This window comes from Erythrolamprus reginae, chromosome 1 (genome assembly GCF_031021105.1).
Source record: "Erythrolamprus reginae isolate rEryReg1 chromosome 1, rEryReg1.hap1, whole genome shotgun sequence".
Classification (NCBI taxonomy): domain Eukaryota; kingdom Metazoa; phylum Chordata; class Lepidosauria; order Squamata; family Dipsadidae; genus Erythrolamprus; species Erythrolamprus reginae.
In genome coordinates, this window is record NC_091950.1 from 405,649,743 (window position 1) to 405,674,606 (window position 24,864).

Below are 24,864 nucleotides of genomic sequence, written 5' to 3' on the forward strand. Positions count from 1 at the left end.
CCCGGAGGTATTCCAGTCCGATGCCATGAATTTAAGTTGAGCCATAGATGTTGAACATCAGTTGAGTTGAGTTGAGCCTTAGATGTTGAACATCAGCATCAGGTAATGGATTCCTTTAACACTGAACAATGTCAGCTCTACCACGTTGCAGGTGGAGAAGTCTCCCTTGGTTGATAGATCCTAAGGTAAAGATTTCCCTGTCCAGTCGTGTCCTACGCTAGGCACAGTGGTCGTTTCTGTTTGGCCAGGAAGCCAATATCTCAACATCTAAAACATCTGAAGATATTTTCCATGGTCATGTGTGTGGCCAGCATGGCTCTGTGTCAAACATACATGGAAAGCTGTTATCTTCCCACCAAAGTGGTACCTATTTATCTACTCGCATTTGCATGCTTTCAAATTGCCAGGTGGGCAGGAGCTGAGGCAAGGAATGGGAGCTCGCCCCATTGCACGAATCCCAGCGACCAGATAGGTCCCACAGAGTGGGTCTTCTCTGGGTCCCGTCAACTAAACAATGCTGCTTGGCGGGACCCAGGGGAAGAGCCTTCTCTGTGGCGGCCCCGGCCCTCTGGAACCAACTCCCCCCCAGAGATTAAAATTGCCCCCACCCTCCTTGCCTTTCGTAAGCTACTTAAAACCCACCTCTGCCACCAGGCATGGGGGAATTGATATTCCCTTTCCCCCTAGGCCTTTACAATTTTATGCATGGTATGTCTGTATGTATGTTTGGTTTTTTATATTAATGGGTTTTATTAATCGTTTTTAGTATTGGATTATTATTGTACGCTGTTATATGATTGCTGTTAGCCGCCCCGAGTCTTCGGAGAGGGGCGGCATACAAATTCAATAGATAGTTAGATAGATAGATAGATAGATAGATAGATAGATAGATAGATAGATAGATAGATAGATAGTGCAGTTCTGGAGACTGGAAGCCAGGCTTTCAGCTTTCCAGCTAACAAGCTCAGTGTCTTTAACCATTGAACCATCACGCCCCCTTCAGATTTTTAAATAAAAGGGAGGGGTGGGTTTCTCCCGGTCCAGTCCAGGCACTCCAGTAGTGGCCCGCTGATAATGTTATTTTGGTGCAACGGCTCCGTTTTTGTCTGTTCCAGTCCGTGCGCATTGCCATATTTCCCCCTAATTTTCGGCCATTTGTTTGGCTGAAAACCCTCTCTGAGCATGCACAGAAGTAAAATCGCACATGGGGATGTGTAATGCGCACCGGTAGCAAAAGGTAAAAGGAACCCACCCCAATAGAAGGTGGCAAAGTTGGCAACCAGAATTTTTCCACCTGGGAAAAACGGGTGTTTGTCTTTGAACAAGGGTTCCCACCACCCTCTTATCCTTGGGGGATCTAGTCTGGAGGTTACAGCCACTTGTGGAGAGATTTATGCCAATGAGAAGAAAAAAAAATCACAACAGGAAATCCTGCCTAACGTCTATGGGAGGAACCAGCCAGCTAACTGTGAGAATACCAGGATTTGTTTTTCTGTGCAAAACTGAGCAAGTCTAGCAAATCTTGGCAAGGAAGCTGTTGGTTTCCCCCATCCCATTTCAAATAAACTATGTTGGGAACGTCCATAAATAGGCTTATCTCTGTCTTTTCCTTCTCTTTCCACCCCCTCCGCCCCCTACTTTTCCCTTCTAGATCTCTGATGTGATACGGCAGAGCACAAAGGAGTCGCCACTCTGGGAATTCCTCAGTTTAGGCTATGCGCTGATGCTGTGCCCTTTCGTTGTGGTCCTCGGGGGGATGTTTTTCCTGGCCACGGCCCTCTTCTTCCTAAGCGACAGGGCCAAAGCCGAGCAACAGTGAGTACCTCTCAGTGGTGTGGGAAAAGGAAATATTTTTAAATCGTGTTATATTTTTAAAGAAGGGCATTTTCATTTGCCATTTTGGCACTGGTATCCAATTTAACCAATGAGAAAAACAATGGGCGCACTTCCAATATGAACAGCGTCAGCCTAAGCTTGAACTCCGATTCAAGAAGTTGAGAGTGCGAGATTGTGTGCTTGGAGACTCCAGCGATTAGATTAGAATAGAATAGAACAGAATAGAATAGAATAGAATAGAATAGAATTCTTTATTGGCCAAGTGTGATAAGATACACAAGTGTGATAAGATACACATTTAGTGCAAATGCTTTTGTGGTACACAAAAGAAAAAATACATTTGTCAAGAATCATGAGGTACAACACTTAGTTTATTGTCATAAGGGTCAAATAAGCAATAAAGAAACAATCAATATTAATAAAAATCTTAAGGATACAAGCAACAAGTTACAGTCATAAGGGGGAGATGGATGATAGGAATGATGGAAAAAACTAGTAGTAATAGTAGTGCAGACTTAGTAAATAGTTTGACAGTGTTGAGGGAATTATTTGTTTAGCAGAGTGATTGCGTTCAGGAAAAATGAATAGTAACAACGATAATGCTATACCACAAATTCTGCCCTCTTTGAACATGCATGCAATGTCACAATGCAAAGGGTATGGTTTGAGTTGCAACAACAGCATGATGCTATTGTCATTGCTGTTTCAAGATGGTTGGGTGATTTGAGACCAGTCGATCATGGTAATCAGTTGAGTGCTACCGATTCATTTTCTGTTTGCTAGACTATATATCCAATTCTTGGCTGTAGAGATACTGCCTTTAAAGGCTCTTCTTCCTGAGGCTTTCCAGTAGCTGGTTAAAAGAGACACAAATCTGGGCTCATGTTTTTCAGCATGGATTTTAATCATCTTATGATTGACAGTAACTCAGAAGATGCTACACATGACAGGCCCAAGAGACTTTTGGGATTAGTTCACATGTGTACCCTGTTTCCCCGAAAATAAGACAACGTCTTATATTAATTTTTGCTCCCAAAGATGTGCTACGTCTTATTTTCAGGGGATGTCTTGTTTTTTTTCAATGAAGAAGAATTCATATTTATTATATACTGGGCAACACCTATCTCCCAACTATTAGTCAATATCATCTCCTACGTCTTACTTTCGGGGGATGCCTTATATTAGGCAATTCTACGAAACCTCTCCTATGTCTTACTTTCAGGGGTGACTTATTTTCGGGGGAACAGGGTATGGGTTTTTGTTTCTTTTGGAAAGTTTCATTATATCATCACCTCGAGGCTCGATTACTGTAATGCTCTCTACATGGGGCTACCTTTGAAGAATGTTCGGAAACTTCAGATCGTGAAGAATGCAGCTGCGAGAGCTATCATGGGCTTTCCTAAATACACCCATGTTACACCAACACTCCGCAATCTGCATTGGTTGCCGATCAGTTTCCGGTCACAATTCAAAGTGTTGGTTTTGACCTATAAAGCCCTTCATGGCACCGGACCAGAATATCTCCGGGACCGCCTTCTGCCGCACGAATCCCAGCGACCAGTTAGGTCTCACAGAGTTGGCCTTCACCAGGTCCCATCAACTAAACAATGTCGTTTGGCGGGACCCAGGGGAAGAGCCTTCTCTGTGGTGGCCCCGACCCTTTGGAACCAACTCCCCCCAGATATCAGAGTTGCCCCCACCCTCCTTGCCTTTCGTAAGCTCCTTAAAACCCACCTCTGTCATAGAAACATAGAAACATAGAAGACTGACGGCAGAAAAAGACCTCATGGTCCATCTAGTCTGCCCTTATACTATTTCCTGTATTTTATCTTACAATGGATATATGTTTATCCCAGGCATGTTTAAATTCGGTTACTGTGGATTTACCAACCACGTCTGCTGGAAGTTTGTTCCAAGGATCTACTACTCTTTCAGTAAAATAATATTTTCTCATGTTGCCTTTGATCTTTCCCCCAACTAACTTCAGATTGTGTCCCCTTGTTCTTGTGTTCACTTTCCTATTAAAAACACTTCCCTCCTGAACCCTATTTAACCCTTTAACATATTTAAATGTTTCGATCATGTCCCCCCTTTTCCTTCTGTCTTCCAGACTATACAGATTGAGTTCATTAAGTCTTTCCTGATACGTTTTATACTTAAGACCTTCCACCATTTTTGTAGCCCGTCTTTGGACCCGTTCAATTTTGTCAATATCTTTTTGTAGGTGAGGTCTCCAGAACTGAACACAGTATCCAAATGTGGTCTCACCAGCGCTCTATATAAGGGGATCACAATCTCCCTCTTCCTGCTTGTTATACCTCTAGCTATGCAGCCAAGCATCCTACTTGCTTTCCCTACCGCCTGACTGCACTGTTCACCCATTTTGAGACTGTCAGAAATCACTACCCCTAAATCCTTCTCTTCTGAAGTTTTTGCTAATACAGAACTGCCAATGCAATACTCAGATTGAGGATTTCTTTTCCCCAAGTGCATTATTTTACATTTGGAAACATTAAACTGCAGTTTCCATTGCTTTGACCATTTATCTAGTAACGCTAAATCATTTACCATATTACAGACCCCTCCAGGAATATCAACCCTATTGCACACTTTAGAGTCATCGGCAAATAGGCAAACCTTCCCTACCAAACCTTCCCCTATGTCACTCACAAACATATTAAAAAGAATAGGACCCAGAACAGACCCTTGTGGCACACCGCTTGTAACCTGTCTCTGCTCAGAATACTCGCCATTAACAATAACTCTCTGATGTCTATGCTTCAGCCAGCTTGAAATCCACTGAACTATCCAGGGATTAAGTCCAATCTTCACTAATTTATCTATCAGCTCTTTATGTGGAACCGTATCAAAGGCTTTGCTGAAGTCCAGATAGGCAATATCCACGGCACCACCTTGATCCAACACCTTTGTGACATAGTCAAAGAACTCAATGAGATTAGTCTGACACGATTTGCCTTCAGTAAAGCCATGCTGATTTGGGTCCAATAAGTTATTGTTTTTTAGATGCTGATTTATCCTCTTTTTGAGTAGAGTCTCCATCATTTTAACTACAACTGATGTCAAGCTAACTGGCCTGTAGTTACCAGCTTCTTCTCTACTGCCCTTCTTGTGGATAGGCACAACACTGGCCATTCTCTGTCATCAGGCATGGGGGAATTGAGACTTTTCCTTCCCCCTAGGCTTATAAAATTTATGCATGGTATGTCAGTATGTATGATTGGTTTCTTAAATTGGGGTTTTTTAAATTAACTTAAATATTAGATTTGTTTACATTGTATTATTATTGCTGTTAGCCGCCCCGAGTCTACGGATAGGGGCGGCATATAAATCTGATTAATTTTAAAAAAAATACTTGCCAGTATAGACAACCTGCTATCTATTTGGAGTATGTGTATTTACGATGCGTATGTGTGTGCGTGTGCGTGTATGTTTATCTGATTCCAAAAGAAAACTCAGAAATGCAACACTGAATTGGCTTCATCAGGGAGAAAATAATTCTGGATTAAGCTACTTTGTTTTGACTTGTTTTGGTTTTGTGGGCAGATGTTTTAAATACATGTGGCTCTGCCAGCATGTTTGTGGGGCAGCTCTTATGTTATGTAAAATGTTTGGATTTTGATTCTTACATTTTTCTTAAAGCCTATTATGAATTTTGAAGTATAACTCATCCCAGTTCCTCTGTGGCTTAGCCTAGCTGATGATCAAACTTCCTCGTCTTATACTGTCATCCAAGCCCTGTACATGAAAGATAATAGAATTCTGCACAAAGGAAAACTAGATTCTGGGTTTAAATGGCAAAAAAAATTGTGCAACAGTTTTGCATATTCTACTTTTGCTAAGCCAGCAGTGATGCATTATGGTAAATCCTCACCCTACCCACAACCTCTGAAATGCTAATTTGTACGATATATGACACGATGAGGACTAGCAATGTTGGTGGTGGTGTGGTAAAGGAGACTTCCATGAATTTTAACTGTGGATACAGTGCTGCAGTGTATTTTCTCTATCGATTTCTAGGCTTACAAAATATCTCGGAGATCATTTAGTCCAGCTCCTTGTTCAACATTGTGCAGTGTTTTTCAAAGTTGGCAACTTTAAGATGTGTGGACTTTAACTCCCACAATTCTTCAGCCCGCATGCTGATTGAGGAATTGTGGGAATTAAAATCCATACATGTTAAAATTGCCAGGTTTGAAAAATATAGAGTACAGTGATACCTTGTCTTATAAACCCCTCGTCATACAAACTTTTCGAGATACAAACCCGGGGTTTAAGATTTTTTTGCCTCTTCTTACAAACTATTTTCACTTTACAAACCCACCACCGCCGCTGGGATGCCCCGCCTCCAGACTTCCGTTGCCAGCGAAGCACCCATTTTTGCGCTGCTGGGATTCCCCTGAGGCTCCCCTCCATGGGAAACCCCACCTCTGGACTTCCATGTTTTTGTGATGCTGCAGGGAAATCCCAGCAGGGGAATGCCAGCAGTGCAAAAACGGGCGCTTCGCTGGCAACGGAAGTCCGGAGGTGAGGTTTCCCAGTGAGTGGAGTCTCAGTGAAATCACAGCATCGCAAAAACACAGAGGTCTGGAGGTGGGGTTTCGAGGACTTTGGTGTTTTTGCGATGCTGTGATTTCACTGATGATCCCTTTGCTAGGAAACCCCACCTCTGGACTTCCGTTGCCAGCGAAGCGCTCGTTTTTGCGATGCTGGGATTCCCCTGCAGCATCGCAAAAACACAGAAGTCCGGAGGTGGGGTTTCCCATGGAGGGGAGCCTCAGGGGAATCCCAGCAGAGCAAAAACGGGCGCTTCGGCTGGCAAAAGGGGTGAATTTTGGGCTTGCACGCATTAATCGCTTTTCCATTGATTCCTATGGGAAACATTGTTTCGTCTTACAAACCTTTCACCTTAAGAACCTCGTCCCAGAACCAATTAAGTTTGTAAGACAAGGTATCACTGTATATAAAAAGGTTCTCCCTGTCCAGTGGTTTCTAGATTAGATTAGATTTATTGGATTTATATGCCGCCCCTCTCCACAGACTCGGGGCGGCATATAAACTATTCTAACTTTAGGGGCCAGTGCTCCTGTTCATTTCCTAGGCAAGGGAGCCAGCATGGTCCAAAGATGCTTCCATTGTCATTTGGCCAGGAGGATTATATGATGCATGGAACACTGACACCTTCAAACTAAAGTGATATCTACTGTACTGTACAAGACGCACCTGAGTATAAGACACACCTTAGTTTGGGGGGAGGAAAATAGGGAAAATAATCTGCTTACCAGATATTCGTCTGGCTTGCATCCTTAACTGGTCAGTTTCAGCACATTATTTTATCCCCTGGTTAGGGCTTTAAAAACAATCCTTATTTGGAAAGAGTTACAGTGAAAAAGCTTGCAAGCCAGTAAGAGCTGGGAACGTCGTTAGAACCTGGTTAGGGCTGGAAAGAAACTTATTTGAAAAAAACTCATTGGGGCTTGGAAAACATTCTTCGCAAAAAGTAACAATGAAAGAACCTGCAAGATAAGAGCTAGGAAGATTGTTAGCACCTAGTTAGGGCTGGAGAAAAAAGCTTCAAAAAAAAGCTGTATTCAGAGTATAAGACGCACCTGAAATTTCAGCTTCTTTTAGGGAGGAAAAAGGTGCATCTTATACTCAGAAAAATACCATATTTATTTACAGTGATACCTTGTCTTACAAACTTAATTGGTTCCAGGACGAGGTTCTTAAGGTGAAAAGTTTGTAAGACGAAACAATGTTTCTCATAGGAATCAATGGAAAAGCGATTAATGCGTGCAAGCCCAAAATTCACCCCTTTTGCCAGCCGAAGTGTCCATTTTTGCACTACTGGGATTCCCCTGAGGTTCCCCTCCATGGGAAACCCCACCTCTGGACTTGTGTTTTTGCGATGCTGCAGGGGAATCCCAGCAGGGGAATCCCAGCATCGCAAAAATGAGTGTTTTGCTGGCAACGGAAGTCCAGAGGTGGGGTTTCCCAGTGAAGGGAGCATCAGTGAAATCGCAGCATCGCAAAAACACCAAAGTCCTCTAAACCTCACCTCCGGACCTCTGTGTTTTTGTGATACTGTGATTTCACTGAGGCTCCCCTTGCTGGGAAACCCCACCTCCGGACTTCCGTTGCCAGCGAGGCACCTGTTTTTGCGCTGCTGGGATTTCCCTGCTGGGATTCCCCTGCAGCATCACAAAAACACGGAAGTCCAGAGGTGGGGTTTCCCATGGAGGGGAGCCTCAGGGAAATCCCAGCAGCACAAAAACGGGTGCTTTGCTGGCAACGGAAGTCCGGAGGCGGGGTATCCCAGAGGCGGTGGTGGGTTTGTAAGGTGAAAATACTTTGTAAGAAGAGGCAAAATAATCTTAAACCCCAGGGTTGTATCTCGAAAAGTTTGTATGACGAGGCGTTTGTACGACGAGGTATCACTGTATTTGCGTTTGCCTGTTTTCAAATTGCTAAATTGGCAGGAACTGGGATAAGGACAGGAGCGCACCTCATCACATGATGCTTGGATCTTGAACTCTCAACCTTCGGGTTAACAAGCCAGGCATCGTAACCTCTAGGCCACTATACCCTTTTTGTATAGCCAGGTACAATTTTGGTATCTTTAAAAAATTGGCCCTCCAAACCCCTCTTGGATAGCTGGTGTCGGATAGTGGTTTAAATGATGGAATGAAAACACTCATATCCAAGTTCCCCACTGACTACAAAATTTGTAGTGTGGTTTTACACCAGCCCTTTCCTCCCAGCCCAATTTCTCTAAGAGGGTAGATTGTATGGTAGAATTTGGAGAGATTCCACACCTACCCCCAATACCATGCAAGCTTCCATGAGTTGTTTAATAAAAATAAAATATAGAAATGCAAACTCAATGCAATGCTGTTGTTATTATTATTATTGTTGGTGGTGGTGGTGGTGGTGGCGGCGGTAGTTACATAGTCAGCTAGATGTTTAGCCTGAAATTAGCATTTACAGTGGTACCTCTACTTACAAACTTAATTCATTCCATGACCAGGTTCTTAAGTAGAATTGTTTGTAAGAAGAAGCAATTTTTCCCATAGGAATCAAAGTAAAAGCAAATAATGTGTGCGATTGAGGAAACTGCAGGAAGGGTGGAGGCCCTGTTTCCTCCCAGGAAATTCCTAGAGAGGCCCCATGGAGCCTTCTTCCTGCCAATTCTGGCCCTGTTTCCTCCCAGGAGATTCCTAGAGAGGCCCCATGGAGGCTTCTCCCTGCCTTTTCTAGCCCTGTTTCCTCCCAGGAGGTTCCTAGAAGAGGCCGTATGGAGGCTTCTCCGTGCCTTTACAGTTTTGGAGGCGGGAAATGGTTCTTGAGAAGGGGCAAAAAAATCTTGAACACCTGGTTCTTATCTAGAAAGGTTCATAAGTACAGGCGTTCGTAGGTAGAGGTACCACTGTATTCACTATCAAAAGGTCTTGGATGGGGTAGAAGTTGATCCTTGATGGTATTAAAGATATTATTTTCATCATCATTAACTGCAAGGCATGAAACCCCTCGTCCCAGTCCCTGAGACTGTCTGTCCCACCACTTTCTGCATCTTATGAACTGTTTTTAAATTATTTGTTTATCTGTATGGATGACTTAATCTCTGTCTGCAAAATATTGCAAGTTCTGTGGCGTGGAAGGAGTGCAGGGTTACCAGCCTTTGGGGATTTAAACATAAACAAAAGAGGATTTCTTTTTTAAAAAATGGTAAATTTGGCTGCAAGACCCAAAATTAAGGAAATTATTAGACACAGGAAGAATTGGCAAACCTGCTAAGCTACAGAGGAAGGAAGAGGGATGAGAAAAGAATGTCTGTGAGCAAGTACCGTTTCCCTAAAATCTGGCTTTCTTGTTTACCAGAGGCAGCTCTGAAACAAATGACTTGTAAAAGGCGTGAATTCTATAATTATTTAATCCTATTGAGGAAGTGATACAACTGCAGTCCCATGTTTGTGGTGGCTGTTAATTCATTTTTAACAACATAAGGGTGCAAATGGTACCCCGTTGGATTAGATCCCGGCGCTTCTAATCTAACAATCTGTTTTCATACTGACCCACCAACTTCAATAAATATATTACATGTTTTTGCTGAATATTTAATATATATATATAATGTACCCTGTCCAAGGTCAGCCACAGCCCTGATGTGGCCCTTAATGAAATTGAGTTTGACACCTCTGCTTTATAGTGAGCTTGAAAATATTAAGCAAAAACATGTTATATACTATATGTTGTGGTTAGCTCTGGCCCAGCTCCTGCTGGGGGAGACATCCACATGCCGCAGGCCTGTTTTGCTCCCAGTGGAATCTGCCGACGAAGTCTCCTCTGACCAAGGAGGCCTGAGTGACAGGGAGGAGGAGAGTTTGGCAGACAGCCCAGGAGATCAATCATCTGTATCATCCCTGGATTCTGAACAAGAATTAATGACACATCCACACATGCGTAGAGTGATGCATAGGAGACAACAACTGAAGGATTATTACAAGAGAAAATGAGGCCACCTGTGGTTGGGTGGGGCTGCTGTAATTAGTGCTGCAAATAAAAGCGCAGCCTTGTGTTTTAGCCTCATGGCAGTTTATCTGATTCATTGTTTCATCAAGATCGTGGTTTTTGTGCTGTTCAAGATTGTGTGTGGACTCTCTGGACTTTAGAATTGGACTCAATTTCCCAGTTATTGGGTGAGCAATTGGATTGCACTTAACCTGTGCCTTGTGTGTACCAGAAAATCCCTTTGACATTTAAAAAGGGAGCTATTTCTGTTTTTACTAGGATAGCGCTATTTTGGCCTTATTAATATATATATATATATGTATGTATGTATGTATGTATGTATGTATGTCTGTCTGTCTGTCTGTCTGTCTGTATGTATGTATGTATGTATGTATGTATGTATGTCACATGTTTTTGCTGAATTTGAAAATTAAGTGAGACTAGGATAGATCTATTTCAGCCTTATTTTGGCCTCATCAGCTAGCCATACCCTCACTGGGACTTGAACTTGCAACCTTGGCCTTGTAAGGCAGAGAATTAACCTCTAGGCTACAGTATCCAATCCCTTGAGCTCAGGGAAGGATTACATGTTTTTCTTGTCGAATAATATATATATATATATATATATATATATATGTCACATGTTTTTGCTGAATTTAAAATTAAGGGAGATTAGGCTAGATCTATTTCGGCCTTGTTCTGGCCTCATCAGCTAGCCATATCCTCTTACTGGGTTTTGAACTTGCAGTCTTTGCCTTGCAGCCTTTTCTGACAGAAAAAACGTGTGTGTGTGTGTGTGTGTGTGTGTTTGTTTTCGTAGATTTTCACGTGTATATGTATGTAGATTATTGTGAGTTCGGGATTTTCCGCATGTAATATTTTGAGTGTCTTTGCGACGTTTTGGCAAAATCACATTCGCCATCATCAGGCTGAAGTTATTGGCTTCATGCTGTTTTGAATATGGAATTTGAATATGAATATACCATATTCAAAGCAGCACGAAGCCAATAACTTCAGCCTGATGATGGCGAATGTGATTTCGCCAAAACATCGCAAAGACACTCAAAATATTACACGGGGAAAAACTTGAACTCACAACAATCTACGTATGTATGTATGTACGTATGTACATATGTACATACGTACGTACGTACGTACGTACGTACGTATGTATGTATGTATGTATGTGTATATATATATGTCTTGTTTCATTTGGTCTTTGCTTTGTATGTTTATTTCCCTCTTCTTTGTGTGCAAGTGGTGTTTTTTTAAAAGAAAAGAGCTGTGCATTTTTCTCAGTCGATTATACGATATGTCTCTGTAGTAAATGTAGAGTTGAAAAATGTGTAAAGGAACCTTCCTTTTGCAGTAGAAAATAAGTAAATAGGAAAGAGAAGACAGAGTCTTTTTGCATTAAGAAGTTAGAAGCATCAAAGTAGTTAGTAATTTGGACAGGGCTTTTTACATTGATCTAAAGGGTCGTTTGATAATGGTTTGAATTTGAGAATCCAGCCCAGTGGTCTAATTCAGACTGTTGGCAGCTGCCTTGTGGGATGCTTCTACCATCACATATTGGCCTGCACAGAGGGTTTCTGAGCAGTATTCCTGGCAGCTTTGGTTACGGGATGCAGAAGTGACGCACACGTACCTCTCAGTCCCAAAGAAGCTCAAATATCAGACTAAATTATACAGCTAAATAACATCGCTGGCCAAACTCTTTGGTTTGTTTTGTGTGACCAATCTACATTTGATTCCAAACTCGGGGAGGGGGGTGTTGCTGTTTTTTACACACACTTAGCTGCCTTCAGAACTTAAGAGCTTCTTCACAACAGATCAGACTGTTTAGGGACCAGCAAACATTCTTCAAGACTTCTGGCAGAGAAAGATCTTTCCTATTTTTGTGCAATTTAAATTTTGCACAGCAAATAGCTGGGACCCAATGAGGATTATCTATATTTTTTTATTTATTTTATTTATTTTTCAAACAAGTATAGTATTACATATTAACATAAGTAGAATGTAGTAATAGAAAGGATAATAAGGCAGTAGGACAGGGACATTAGGCACAAAAGTGCACTTATGCACGCCCCTTACAGACCTCTTAGAAAAGGGGAGAGGTCAATTGTAGATAATGTAAGGTTGAAGATTTTGGGGTTGGGGGAAGCAGCAACAGAGTCAGGTAATGAGTTCCAGGCAGTGACCACTCTATTGCTGAAATCATATTTTCTGCAGTCAAGTTTGGAGCGATGTACATTCCGTTTGTATCTATTACGTGCTCTTGTGTTGTTGTTGTTAAAGGTGAAGTAGTCACTGACAGGGAGTACATTGTGATGTATGATTTTATGAACAACAGTTAAATCAGTTCGGAGATGACGTAGTTGTAAATTTTCTAGATTTAGTATTTATATTATATTATATTATCTATGTGCAAATTGCAGGCATGTATTTATGCAAGCATATGTTATTGTTTTTATGTACCACCCATCTCACGGTGAATAATAATAATTTATTAGATTTGTATGCCGCCCCTCTCCGAAGACTCGGGGCGGCTCACAACAATAATAAACAGTATACAGTAAACAAATCTAATATTTAAAAAGAGATATCTAAAACACCTATTATATAAAACCATATAACACAAGCGTACCATACATAAAACTATATAACCCTGGGGGAAATGTTTCAATTCCTCCATGCCTGGCGGTATAGGTGGGTCTTAAGCAATTTACGAAAGACAAGGAGGGTGGGGGCAGTTCTAATCTCTGGGGGGAGTTTATTCCAGAGGGCCGGGGCCGCCGCAGAGAAGGCTGTTCCCCCATTGTTTAGTCGACGGGACTAAAGCATGACTCTGGGTGGTTTTGCTCCTATTTATTTATTTATTTTCATTTGTTTATTTTGTCAAGTACATATTGGTGGTATACAAAGATATAATAATATTTATATACGTGACACTAGTAAAAGAGAAACATTAGGACAGGGGATGGAAGGCATTCTGGTGCACTTATGCACGCCCCTTTCTGACCTCTTGGGAATTGGGTAAGTCTAAGAGTAAAGTTTTGGGGGTTAGGTGTTGATACTACAGAGTCAGGTAGTGAGTTCCATGCATCAACCTGTCAGTTTCTACTTTTGCAGCTGATGTTGTGGCTCTTGGACTGATGTTCCATGGCTTCTGATGTAACGATTTGCGAACGACAGCGGTGCCTTGGGGATCATTCCAAGAAGACCATTTGGGAATGTGCATTTTCCATTAATTAAGAACTTTCTTGGCTGAAGTTTCTGCTGACGTTTCTTGTGGTTCTACAACAGTAGATCTGTATCTCCTTTAACCGCTTTATATCTCTCATGGTCTCTCCCTAAATCCGATCTATCAACTAGTTCAGGATTAGACAATCTGTGAGGGATGTTGGATTACAACTGAACTTTGTGACCCTTTGAAGGGTTGCATGAGGCCATTCAGATAATGCTATGTCACTGAAAGGGACATGGTGGAGTCACAGGATTTGCTAAGAAATAAATCTGGGCATAGATTTATATATATATATGCACTGACCTAAACCAGCAGGAAATGAGAAGACTTATTATTTATAAATCTGGGATTGTTGAGATTAAATAATACCTATTAATAGCTGCTTGCTACCCTATAATCATATTTAAAATCAATTGTTGATAAATGCTAAAAATGCCTTCCTGACATACTTTTAGCTAGATTATGCAGCACTCATAACAATCTTTTATTTTATTGATTTGCTCATAAGACATCTTTTTAAAGATAGCTGATTTTTTCACCCACAGAATAAAACAAACATTTAGGAAGTTGAGGTCAGCTGCATGAGTCCCAGCGACCAGTTAGGTCCCACAGAGTCGGCCTTCTCCATTTCCTGTCAACTAGACAATGTCGCTTGGTGGGACCTAAGGTGTTGTGGTTGGCTCTGGCCTAGCTCCTGCCCCAGGGAATGTGGAGGTGGATGCAGGGGAAACTTCAACATGTCATAGGCCTGTTTTATTGCCGACAGAGTCAGGTAGTTCAGTTTCCTCGGATGAAGAAGAAGGTGGGAGTGACTTGGAAGAGGGGGGCTTGGCACACAGCCCAGGAAGTCAATCTCCATTATCTTCAGTTGATTCGGATGCGGAGGTCTTGGACCCACGCAGGCGCAGAGTTATGCGTAGAAGAGACCAATTGAGGACATATTACAGGAGATAAGAGAGGCCACTTGTGTTTGGGTGGGGCTCCAGTAATTAGTGCTGCTGATATAAATAGCAGCGTGTGGGTTTGTCCGTTGTGGAAGATTATCTGAGCGTTGTTCTTCAGGACTGCCTTGCTGTTTCCGGACTTTGTTTGTTGATTTTTCACGACTTTGAAAACAAACCAAAGCAAAGTGTGTGTGTGTGTGTGTGTGTGTGTGTGTGTGTGTTTCACTTCGTGGAAGTAGAAGAGCTGTGACGTTTCTTCACAGCTGCAAGCTAAGTACTTAAGGACTGATTAAGGGGATTGTACAGATTACCAGGTTGTTTTGGAGATGAGTGCTCTTTGCAATACAAAAAGAGTGCTTAGTTTATTTTGAATTTTGTGATCAAGAACATTGTTTTGAATTTTCAAACGTGTGTGTGTCTGAAATTTGTACCCTTGAATTTTCGGGAGGCTCATACCAGAGAGCCCGGCGGAACATAAGGGAAGAGCCTTCTCTGTGGGGGGCCCTGCCCTCTAGAATGAGCTCCCTCCAGAGATTCGTAGTGCCCCCACCCTCCTCCTCTTCTATAGGAGTCTGAAGACTCATTTATGCCGTCAGGCTTGGGGCCTCTAGAGCAGTGTTTTTCAACCAGTGTGCCGTGGCACACTAGTGTGCCGCGAGACATGGTCAGGTGTGCCGCGAAGCTCAGAGAGAGAAAGAAAACAAGAGAAAGAAAGAGAAAGAAAGCAAGAGAGAAAGAGAGAGAGAAAGAGAGAAAGAAAGCAAGAGAGAGAAAGAGAGAGAGAGAAAGAGAGAGAGAGAGAGAGAGAGAGGAAGACACACAGGAAAGTAGGGAGGGAGAGAGAAAGAGCAAAAAAAAGGAAAGAAGGAAGAGAGAAAGAAAGAGGGATGGAGAGAGAGAGAAAAAAGAGGGAGAGAAAGAGGGAGAGAGAAATAGAGCGAAAGGGAGGAAGAGAGAGAATTTTTTTGTCCAAACTTTTTTTAGCCCCCCCCCCCCCCAATGTGCCCCATGGTTTTGTAAATGTAAAAAATGTGCCAAGGCTCAAAAAAGGTTGAAAATCACTGCTCTAGAGCACTTGTCCCCTGGCCAACGAATGTATTGTAAGCTAGTTGATTGAATGGGAATGCATCCCCCGCCGTTTTCGATGATTTCTTTGCTTCCACGCATGCGCGGAAGCAAAAAATGCCCCCAAATTGCTGAAATCTCACACGTGCAATTGTTCTCGTGCACGATTTCACTTGCTGCACATGCTCAGAAGCCAAATTTTGCACAGGGATATGCGGAGGCGCATTGTGCATGTGTGCATGCGTGCGCATCGGCATTTCCACTACCGGTACAGCGTTCCAGGAGTGGATATATACATAGATGTATCTTAAGTGCAGTCAGGCGGCAGGGAAAGCAAGTAGGATGCTTGGCTGCATAGCTAGAGGTATAACAAGCAGGAAGAGGGAGATTGTGATCCCGCTGTATAGAGCGCTGGTGAGACTACATTTGGAATACTGTGTTCAGTTCTGGAGACCTCACCTACAAAAAGATATTGACAAAATTGAACGGGTCCAAAGACGGGCTACAAGAATGGTGGAAGGTCTTAAGCATAAAACGTATCAGGAAAGACTTAATGAACTCAATCTGTATAGTCTGGAGGACAGAAGGAAAAGGGGGGACATGATCGAAACATTTAAATATGTTAAAGGGTTAAATAAGGTCCAGGAAAGAAGTGTTTTTAATAGGAAAGTGAACACAAGAACAGGGGGACACAATCTGAGGTTAGTTGGGGAAAAGATCAAAAGCAACGTGAGAAAATACAGTGATACCTTGTCTTACAAACTTAATTGGTTCCGGGACGAGGTTCTTAAGGTGAAAAGTTTGTAAGATGAAACAATGTTTCCCATAAGAATCAATGGAAAAGCGATTAATGCGTGCAAGTCCAAAATTCACCCCTTTTGCCAGCCGAAGCGCCCGTTTTTGCGCTGCTAGGATTCCCCTGAGGTTCCTCTCCATAGGAAACCCCACCTTTGGACTTCTGTGTTTTTGTGATGCTGCAGGGAAATCCCAGCAGGGGAATCCCAGCATTGCAAAAACAAGCGCTTTGCTGGCAACGGAAGTCTGGAGGTGGGGTTTCCCGTGGAGGGGAGCCTCAGGGGAATCCCAGCAGCGCAAAAACGGGCGCTTCGCTGGCAACGGAAGTCCGAAGGTGGGGCATCCCAGCAGTGGCGGTGGGTTTGTAAGGTGAAAATAGTTTGTAAGAAGAGGCAAAAAAATCTTAAACCCCGGGTTTGTATCTCGAAACGTTTGTATGACGAGGTGTTTGTAAGACGAGGTATCACTGTATTATTTTTCTGAAAGAGTAGTAGATCCTTGGAACAAACTTCCAGCAGACATGGTTGGTAAATCCACAGTAACTGAATTTAAACATGCCTGGGATAAACATGTATCCATCCTAAGATAAAATACAGGAAATAGTATAAGGGCAGACTAGATGGACCATGAGGTCTTTTTCTGCCGTCAGTCTCCTATGTTTCTATGTTTCAGCCCCTTGCTGTCAGATTCCAATTGGAACTTTAGGAAAGTTTTGGTCTTTTGCTTCCAGCACCCAGATGTTTAATGATGGGTTGTTTAACTATCTTTGAAACTCCGTTGCCTGAGGAGGACAGGACCGAATGTTGATTTCTTTCTCTTTTTTTAATATGGTTTTTAGTCCTCCTGTGATTCTCCGGGAGGAGAAACCAGAGCGCAACACGACTGCAGTCTTGAATTACTCCCTCTTAAAATTACCGAAGCAAAACAGATTCAGGGTCCAAATTAAACATTAGGGAAATAAGTAAAATTGTAACAGAAGTTCGGTGACAGTAGTGGGACAAAGAGCCAAGACAAGGAGAAATAAAACAAATTTGGGCGAGTAGGGAAAGAAGACGAAGCTCCCAGGAAAAGGATGGAGAAGAATAAGATGAGGAACAAATAATAAGGACCAGCAACAGATTGCATACAAATTACAGATGTATAAAATGGTCTGATTGGATTCGTGTATCTTCCTTAAATGTTGACTAGTGAATTTGTTCTACCTGACTTTTGAGCACATGAAATCTATTTAAATGTAATCATATTTTGCATACAAATGTTAATACAGGTAACTAGCAATAGCACTTAGACTTATACAGCGTTCCCTCGATTTTCGTGGGTTCGAACTTCGCGAAAAGTCTATACCACGGTTTTTCAAAAATATTAATTAAAAAATACTTCGCGGGTTTTTTCCCTATACCACGGTTTTTCCCGCCCGATGACGTCATAAGTCACCGGCAAACTTTTGTTTGCCTTTAATAAATATTTTTTAAAATAAACTTTAATAAATAAACATGGTGAGTAATAATCTAAATGGTTGTTAAGGGAATGGGAAATTGCAATTTAGGGGTTTACAGTGTTAAGGGAAGGCTTGTGATACTGTTCATAGCCAAAAATAGTGTATTTACTTCCGCATCTCTACTTCGCGGAAATTCGACTTTCGCGGGCAGTCTCAGAACGCATCCCCTGCTAAAATCGAGGGAACACTGTATACTGCTTTATAGTGCTTTACAGCTCTCTGTAAGCTGTTTAAGAATCAGCATATTGCCCCCAGCAATCTTGATCCTCATTTTACCCACCTGGGAAAGATGAAAGTCTGAGTCAACCTTGAGCCTCCTGAGATTTGAACTGCCAAATTGCAGGCAGCTGGCGGTCAGCAGAAGTAGCCTGCAGTACTGCACTCTAACCACTGAGCCACTGAGGCTCTGTTTTTGACTTATACCATAGTTTTCTCGACTTATGACCACAAGTGGGACCAGAATTGCCACTGCTAAGCAAGGCAGTTTTTACATGGATCACATTCAATTTAATGCTTTATTCCATTTTTTTTGCTACAATGCTGCTATATTTACCATTGTAAATATAGGCCAGTTCCCAAGTGCTAAATTGGTATGACCATGAGATGCAGCGATGGGCATAAATAAATCACTTGCTTTTTTCATGCCATTGTAGCTTTGAATGGTTGCTTAAATGAATAGTTGTAAATCAAAGACTACCTCCGTATTTACAAGGCTTATTATCTTTTTCAGAAACTATTGAAATGTGATGATAATTCTTAAGAAAAGGAACTAGTGAGTTGAGTCCATAGAAAGAGCTATGCCTTTTTTCCGAAAAATCATGGCTAATTAGTTTATTTCCGCAGCCTATTGTGCTTGGTTAATCTTAATTTTGGCTAGGTCATGTTTGTTTGTTTTTAAGTGAGCATGTCTTAGCCAAAAACCCAATAACCAAATTAAGCCATATAACTTGGAAGGCCCCTTGCAGGAAGTATTGCTGCTGTATCTCAGGAATTTAAAAAATAGTTAGTGAATGTAGCAGCTACCATTTGAATGAATGAATGAATGAATGAATGAATGAATGAATGAATGAATGATTTAATTTATATGCCGTTCAAGTCCAATTGGACTCTGGGTGGCTTACAAAATAACAATAATTAAAACAGTTTAAAAATATAAGTTACAATAACAACAGGGATAAGAAACAACATAAAAACATGTGAATAATCCATAACTCCATACATACTCTCAGTCATTCATGATCCCGCCAGAAAAGCCAGGTCTTAACAGCTTTCCAGAAGATTGGTAGGGTGGGGATAACGCTTATCTCTGGAAGCAGTTGATTCCAAAGCATTGGAGCCGCCACAGCAAAGGCCCTTTCCCACGGCCCCACCAACCAGCATTGTTTGGCAGATGGGACCTGGAGAAGGCCAACCTCATGGCACCGGACCAGATTATCTCAGGGACCGCCTTCTGCTGCACGAATCCCAGCGACCAGTTAGGTCCCACAGAGTGGATCTGCTCCGGGTCCCGTCAACTAAAGAATGTCGCTTGGCGGGACCCAGGGGAAGAGCCTTCTCTGTGGCGGCCCCGGCCCTCTGGAACCAACTCCCCCCAAAGATTAGAATTGCCCCCACCCTCCTTGCCTTTCGTAAGCTGCTTAAAACCCACCTCTGCCGTCAGGCATGGGGGAATTGAGACCCTCTTCCCCCTAGGCCTTTACAATTCTATGCATGGTATGTATGTATGTATGTTTGGTTTTTTTTTATATTAATGGGTTTTTAATTGTTTCTAACATCAGACTACTATTGTACACTGCTTTATTGTTGCTGTTAGCCGCCCTGAGTCTCTGGAGAGGGGCGGCATACAAATCCAATAAATAAATAAATAAATAAATAACCTTGGGCATTCAGTACAAAACCTTTAAAATGTTACTGTGCTCCTCAACAAATAATGCTGTCTATCATTTGTCCTTTTTGTAGCTATTCAAATAATATGACTTAATCAACTGAAAAAAAGTCCAAGCACCTATTTGATAACTTATCTTGGCTGGTAAGCCACTCCCATCTGGTCACATGACCTTTAAGCCACACCCATGAAAATAAGCCACGCCCACAGTGTGGCAATAAATTTTTTGGCAGCCCATCACTGCTGTGAAGCCTTCTAAAACTGAAGTTGTTCCCATAGGATAGTATCCTAAGTTCAAGGAAATTCCAGTTCTCCAGTTGTTCAGTTGTTCCCATTCTCTTTTATTTGTGCATGTGTACATGTTCATTTTCGTTTTATTTGTTTATTTATTTATTTATTGGATTTGTATGCCGCCCCTCTCCGGAGATTCGGAGCGGCTAACAGCAATAACAAAACAGCATACAATAATAATCCAGTACTAAAAACAGTTAAAACCTATTATTATAAAAAACCAAACATACATACAGACATACCATGCATAAAATTGTAAAGGCCTAGGGGGAAAGAGTATCTCAATTCCCCCATGCCTGGCGGCAGAGGTGGGTTTTAAGCAGCTTACAAAAGGCAAGGAGGGTGGGGGCAATTTTAATCTCTGGGGGGAGTTGGTTCCAGAGGGCCGGGGCCGCCACAGAGAAGGCTCTTCCCCTGGGTCCCGCCAAACGACATTGTTTAGTTGACGGGACCCGGAGAAGACCCACTCTGTGGGACCTAACTGGTCGCTGGGATTTGTGCAGCAGGAGGCGGTCCCTGAGATAATCTGGTCTGGTGCCATAAAGTTTTCCATTTTTTTCCTTGGTTGTAAAATATCTGGATAGAGAAACCTTGGGGTACTTTTTTTAAAAAATGTGCATGATTCCTTTGACAATTTTATTAAGAAATTAAGATGGGGGGGCAAAAAAAAGGATAATGAGACCACGGTATTATTAAAATAGACTAAAATGTTCAGATAAAACCAGCACTTTAACTGGCGGAAGAGGTCCGTGTAAAGGCAAACACAGCCTCCGGGTTCTTTGGTGAACCTTGCCTGGTGTTGAATGAGATCCTTTTCTGCGTTCCATGAAATAGTACTTAATGACTCATTTTGGAGCGTTAGGCTAGGTTAAAATAACAGCTGTGATACATCCTTAATTATAAAAGCACACAATCATTGTGGAATAAGATTTAGTCACTTGCGGTGGGGAAAAATCCTGAGAATTTCTGCAGGTAGCTGAAGTATGCGGAGAGAATGCAAAGAGGCTTTCAAAATGTGAGTAGGCATTAATTTACAAAAGAAAAAGAAAGGGAGATTATTTCAAGGGTTTCTTGCTGCTCAAGTAAAAGAGATTGGGAGCTCGTTCCTTGTTAGGAAGGAAGCAGCAAAAAGCCTAACTGTTCTCTTACCTTCAGAAGAACAAAAGCATTTGAAAATCTCCGGGAACAAATTTGGGAGATCTGTGATTCTGGGCTACGTACCAGCCCTCAAACGTATCCTTGTAGATACTCTGCAGTACTTCTGTCCATAATTGCTAAAATAACCATAGGGGTTTCCCACTATTTTGAAGAAGAAAGCAAATAGTAATTGACTTGTAAATCCTAAAAATGGCTTAATGCTTTTTAAAAATGAAGAATATCTTTCATAGAAACATAAAAACATAGAAGATTGACGGCAGAAAAAGACCTCATGGTCCATCTAGTCTGCCCTTATAGTATTTCCTGTATTTTATCTTACAATGGATATATGTTTATCCCAGGCATGTTTAAATTCAGTTACTGTGGATTTACCAACCACGTCTGCTGGAAGTTTGTTCCAAGCATCTATTCCTCTTTCAGTCAAATAATATTTTATCATGTTGCTTCTGATCTTTCCCCCAACTAACCTCAGATTGTGGCCCCTTGTTCTTGTGTTCACTTTCCTATTAAAAACACTTCCCTCCTGAACCTTATTTAGCTCTTTAACATATTTAAATGTTTCGATCATGTCCCCCCTTTCCCTTCTGTCCTCCAGACTATACAGATTGAGTTCATTAAGTCTTTCCTGATACGTTTTATGAAGTTAAGACCTTCCACCATTCTTGTAGCCCGTCTTTGGACCCGTTCAATTCTATCAATATCTTTTTGTAGGTGAGGTCTCCAGAACTGAGCACAGTATTCCAAATGTGGCCTCACCAGTGCTCTATACCAGTGTTTCCCAACCTTGGCAACTTGAAGATATCTGGACTTCAACTCCTGCATTCGCTGGCTGGGGAATTCTGGGAGTTGAAGTCCAAATATCTTCAATTTGCCAAGGTTGGGAAACACTGCTCTATACAGCAAGACCACATGTAAAAAAGATGTTGAGACTTTAGAAAGAGTGCAGAGAACAGAACAAAGATGACTAGGGGACTTGAAGATAAAACGTATAAAGAACGGTTGCTGGAACTGGTTATGTCTCCAAGCCACTGACGGCTGCCACTAGCGGCACGCCCGAACCGGTAGCATTTCACCCCTGGTTAATCCTCAAGGCATATATCTACCCTTGTGGTCTTTCAGCAGCTTAGATTGAGTACTGGTTTAAGAATCTCCCTGTGTGACTTAAATAAAAACAATATTACTAGGTATTTGTGTAATCCAAATGGGCTATTCTTCTCCATTTTTTTTGGCTTTTGGCTTTCAACCATTTGTTTGAATCCCTTTCTCTTTCTGTCACTGAGTCAGACTTACCCTTTTAGGCTTGGCCTTTTCCTTTGTTTTCTTTTTCTCAATGGTTTGCGCCCTCTGCTTTCACTGCGTTTACTGTTTTAAATATCTCCTTTGTTGTGTTGCTGTTTTTAATCTTATCCGTCACGCCGTGTTGCTTTTTGTTTCAACCTTGTTGGTGGATGTATTTAGAAAGTGGCGTGCTATTTTGGAAAAGAAAGAAGGTAAAATGACAGGCTATTGTCCTAGGTTCTGTGTTCTAAGATCAGATGCTGGGAATTGAAGGCTTGTAATTTCATTGGGGGGGGGGGTTAAAAAGTTAAAAATCAGACTCGGTAAGACTGTGTGACGAAAGACGCTTTTGTCAGCTGCAGGTCTTGATATGTAAAGTCATCCAAACAGCAGTTATCGGCATAGTTCCCTCTAAGCTGAGCAGTGAGCAATCGCTTACTTAAAAATCATCATCAACTCAGAGTTTTCCAAACCTGCCCAGAAGCCGAGAGGGAAAGAGTGAGAGGGAAGGAGAGAGAGAGGAAGAGAGAGAAACAGATAGAAAAAAGAGAGGAAGGAAAAGAGAAAGAAAAAGAATGGGAGTAAGGAAGAGAGAAAGAAAATCAAAATCTAGTTTGAAACTAGCTCAACTATTTAAGTGGCATTTTGATATTGATAGAGTTGCCCTATTATGAGCTCACTGTTATAGACACACAGTACAGTATTTTATTTTGAAATTCTCTGAGGCAAAACAGGGTGGGTTTTTTATTTGTTTGTTTGTTTGTTTGTTTGTTTAATATTTCTGTGCCACCCAGTCCTGAAGGGACTGCCGCTCAGACACTATACTTTTCCGCCCACCCCCAAAAAATATTAGAGGGAACACTGGTTATCGGTGTGCATAACACCATTATACCAAACAGAAATCTATTCCTGACAAAAGAAAAATACTTTGTGGAAATTGTGTGGGCCTTTTAACTTTTAAGAGCTTTGCTAATTGCCTGATTGTATCGTTTTAAAAACTGTAATACCTGATCTCTGTTGTGGTTAGCTCTGGCCCAGCTCCTGCCCCAAGGAATGTGGAGGTGGAGGTGGGGGAGACATCCACATGCCGCAGGCCTGTTTTGCTCCCAGTAGAATCTGCCGACAAAGTCTCCTCTGACCAAGGAAGTGTGAGTGACAGGGAAGAAGGAAGTTTGACAGACAGCCCAGGAAGAGATCAGTCAGGATTTATATGCCGCCCCGAGTTTGCGGAGAGGGGCGGCATATAAATCCAATAAATCTAATCTAATCTAATCATCTGTATCATCCCTGGATTCTGCGGAGAATTTTTTCCCCCCCTGAAACTCCATGTTCAAGTCAAAGCATAGCCATTCTTAATGACATCACAGGCTTCTCCTGACCTCATTGGCTGGAGGTTGCCATGGCAAATGTCAACATTCCTGGCATCGTTGATTCTTTTGAACAGCAGTACCGGAAAACCCTGTTCAAAATACTTGGATCAGAAGAAAAGCGACTCCAAAATATTTTACTTAGTATTTATTTAAATAAGGGGCAAGGTCCAAAAAAAGCAGACAATGTCATTGGAGGAACTCTCGGCAACCAATAGTAATCTCCGTCGCCAGATAGAGGAGCTGAGAGAGAGTGTGGCCTCCTTGGATACGGAGAACCAGGAGTTGCTCCAACACAAGAAATACCTCAAAGATCAGCAGAGGGGTCTTCGGGAGACGGTGGATCACCTGAAGTCCAGCATGGAACACCTGCAGAAAAATGTGGAGGACATTCGCGAAAGCTTTGATCACGTCAACATGGTGATCCACGAACTAGCGGTGCAGAACAAGTCGCTGGTGAAAGCCAACAAGGACCTCAACCAGGAAATGCACGAGGTCACTAGCCAAGTGGCCCTCTTCAAAAATGACAAGCCGGCTCACGAGAACGACTTCAAGGAGATGCGCAACCTCCCATTGGAGGTAGAAAAATACATGCATAACCTGGAGGACCAACTCTCCGACATGGAGCACAAATACCACGTGGAGAAAACCCAATCGGGCCAACTGAAGGAGAAAGTCGCGACCATTCAGAAAGCCAGGGAAAACCTGAGGAACCGCATCAAAGACCTGCAGAACCAACAGGACCTCTGCGCACAGCAGGCCACGTTTGTGAGGCTGGATCAGAAGAACCAGGTGCCATCGGGCGTCCTGATGCATGAACTCATGGAGGCCAGGCTGCTGGGAGTGGCCCGGGACGGGTCTAAAGAAAGGAAGGTCCTGCATTGGTTATGGGTGGTAGCCAAATTTCTGTTGTTGTTGCTGTTTGGCTGCTGTCTATTACTCGGCCTGGTCTTTGCGTACACTCACTTTTGTAA

The 24,864-nt window shown here is 42.2% G+C and overlaps 1 protein-coding gene across 1 annotated transcript in view; it reads left to right on the plus strand.

Annotated features, from left to right (window-relative positions):
• Nucleotides 1-24,864, plus strand: part of SPNS2 (SPNS lysolipid transporter 2, sphingosine-1-phosphate) — a 242,699-nt gene that overhangs the window by 208,437 nt on the left and 9,398 nt on the right. Inside the window, exon 11 of the mRNA XM_070735225.1 lies at nucleotides 1,652-1,815. Coding sequence (XP_070591326.1) covers nucleotides 1,652-1,815 — 164 coding nt within the window. The remainder of the gene's footprint in view (nucleotides 1-1,651; nucleotides 1,816-24,864) is intronic.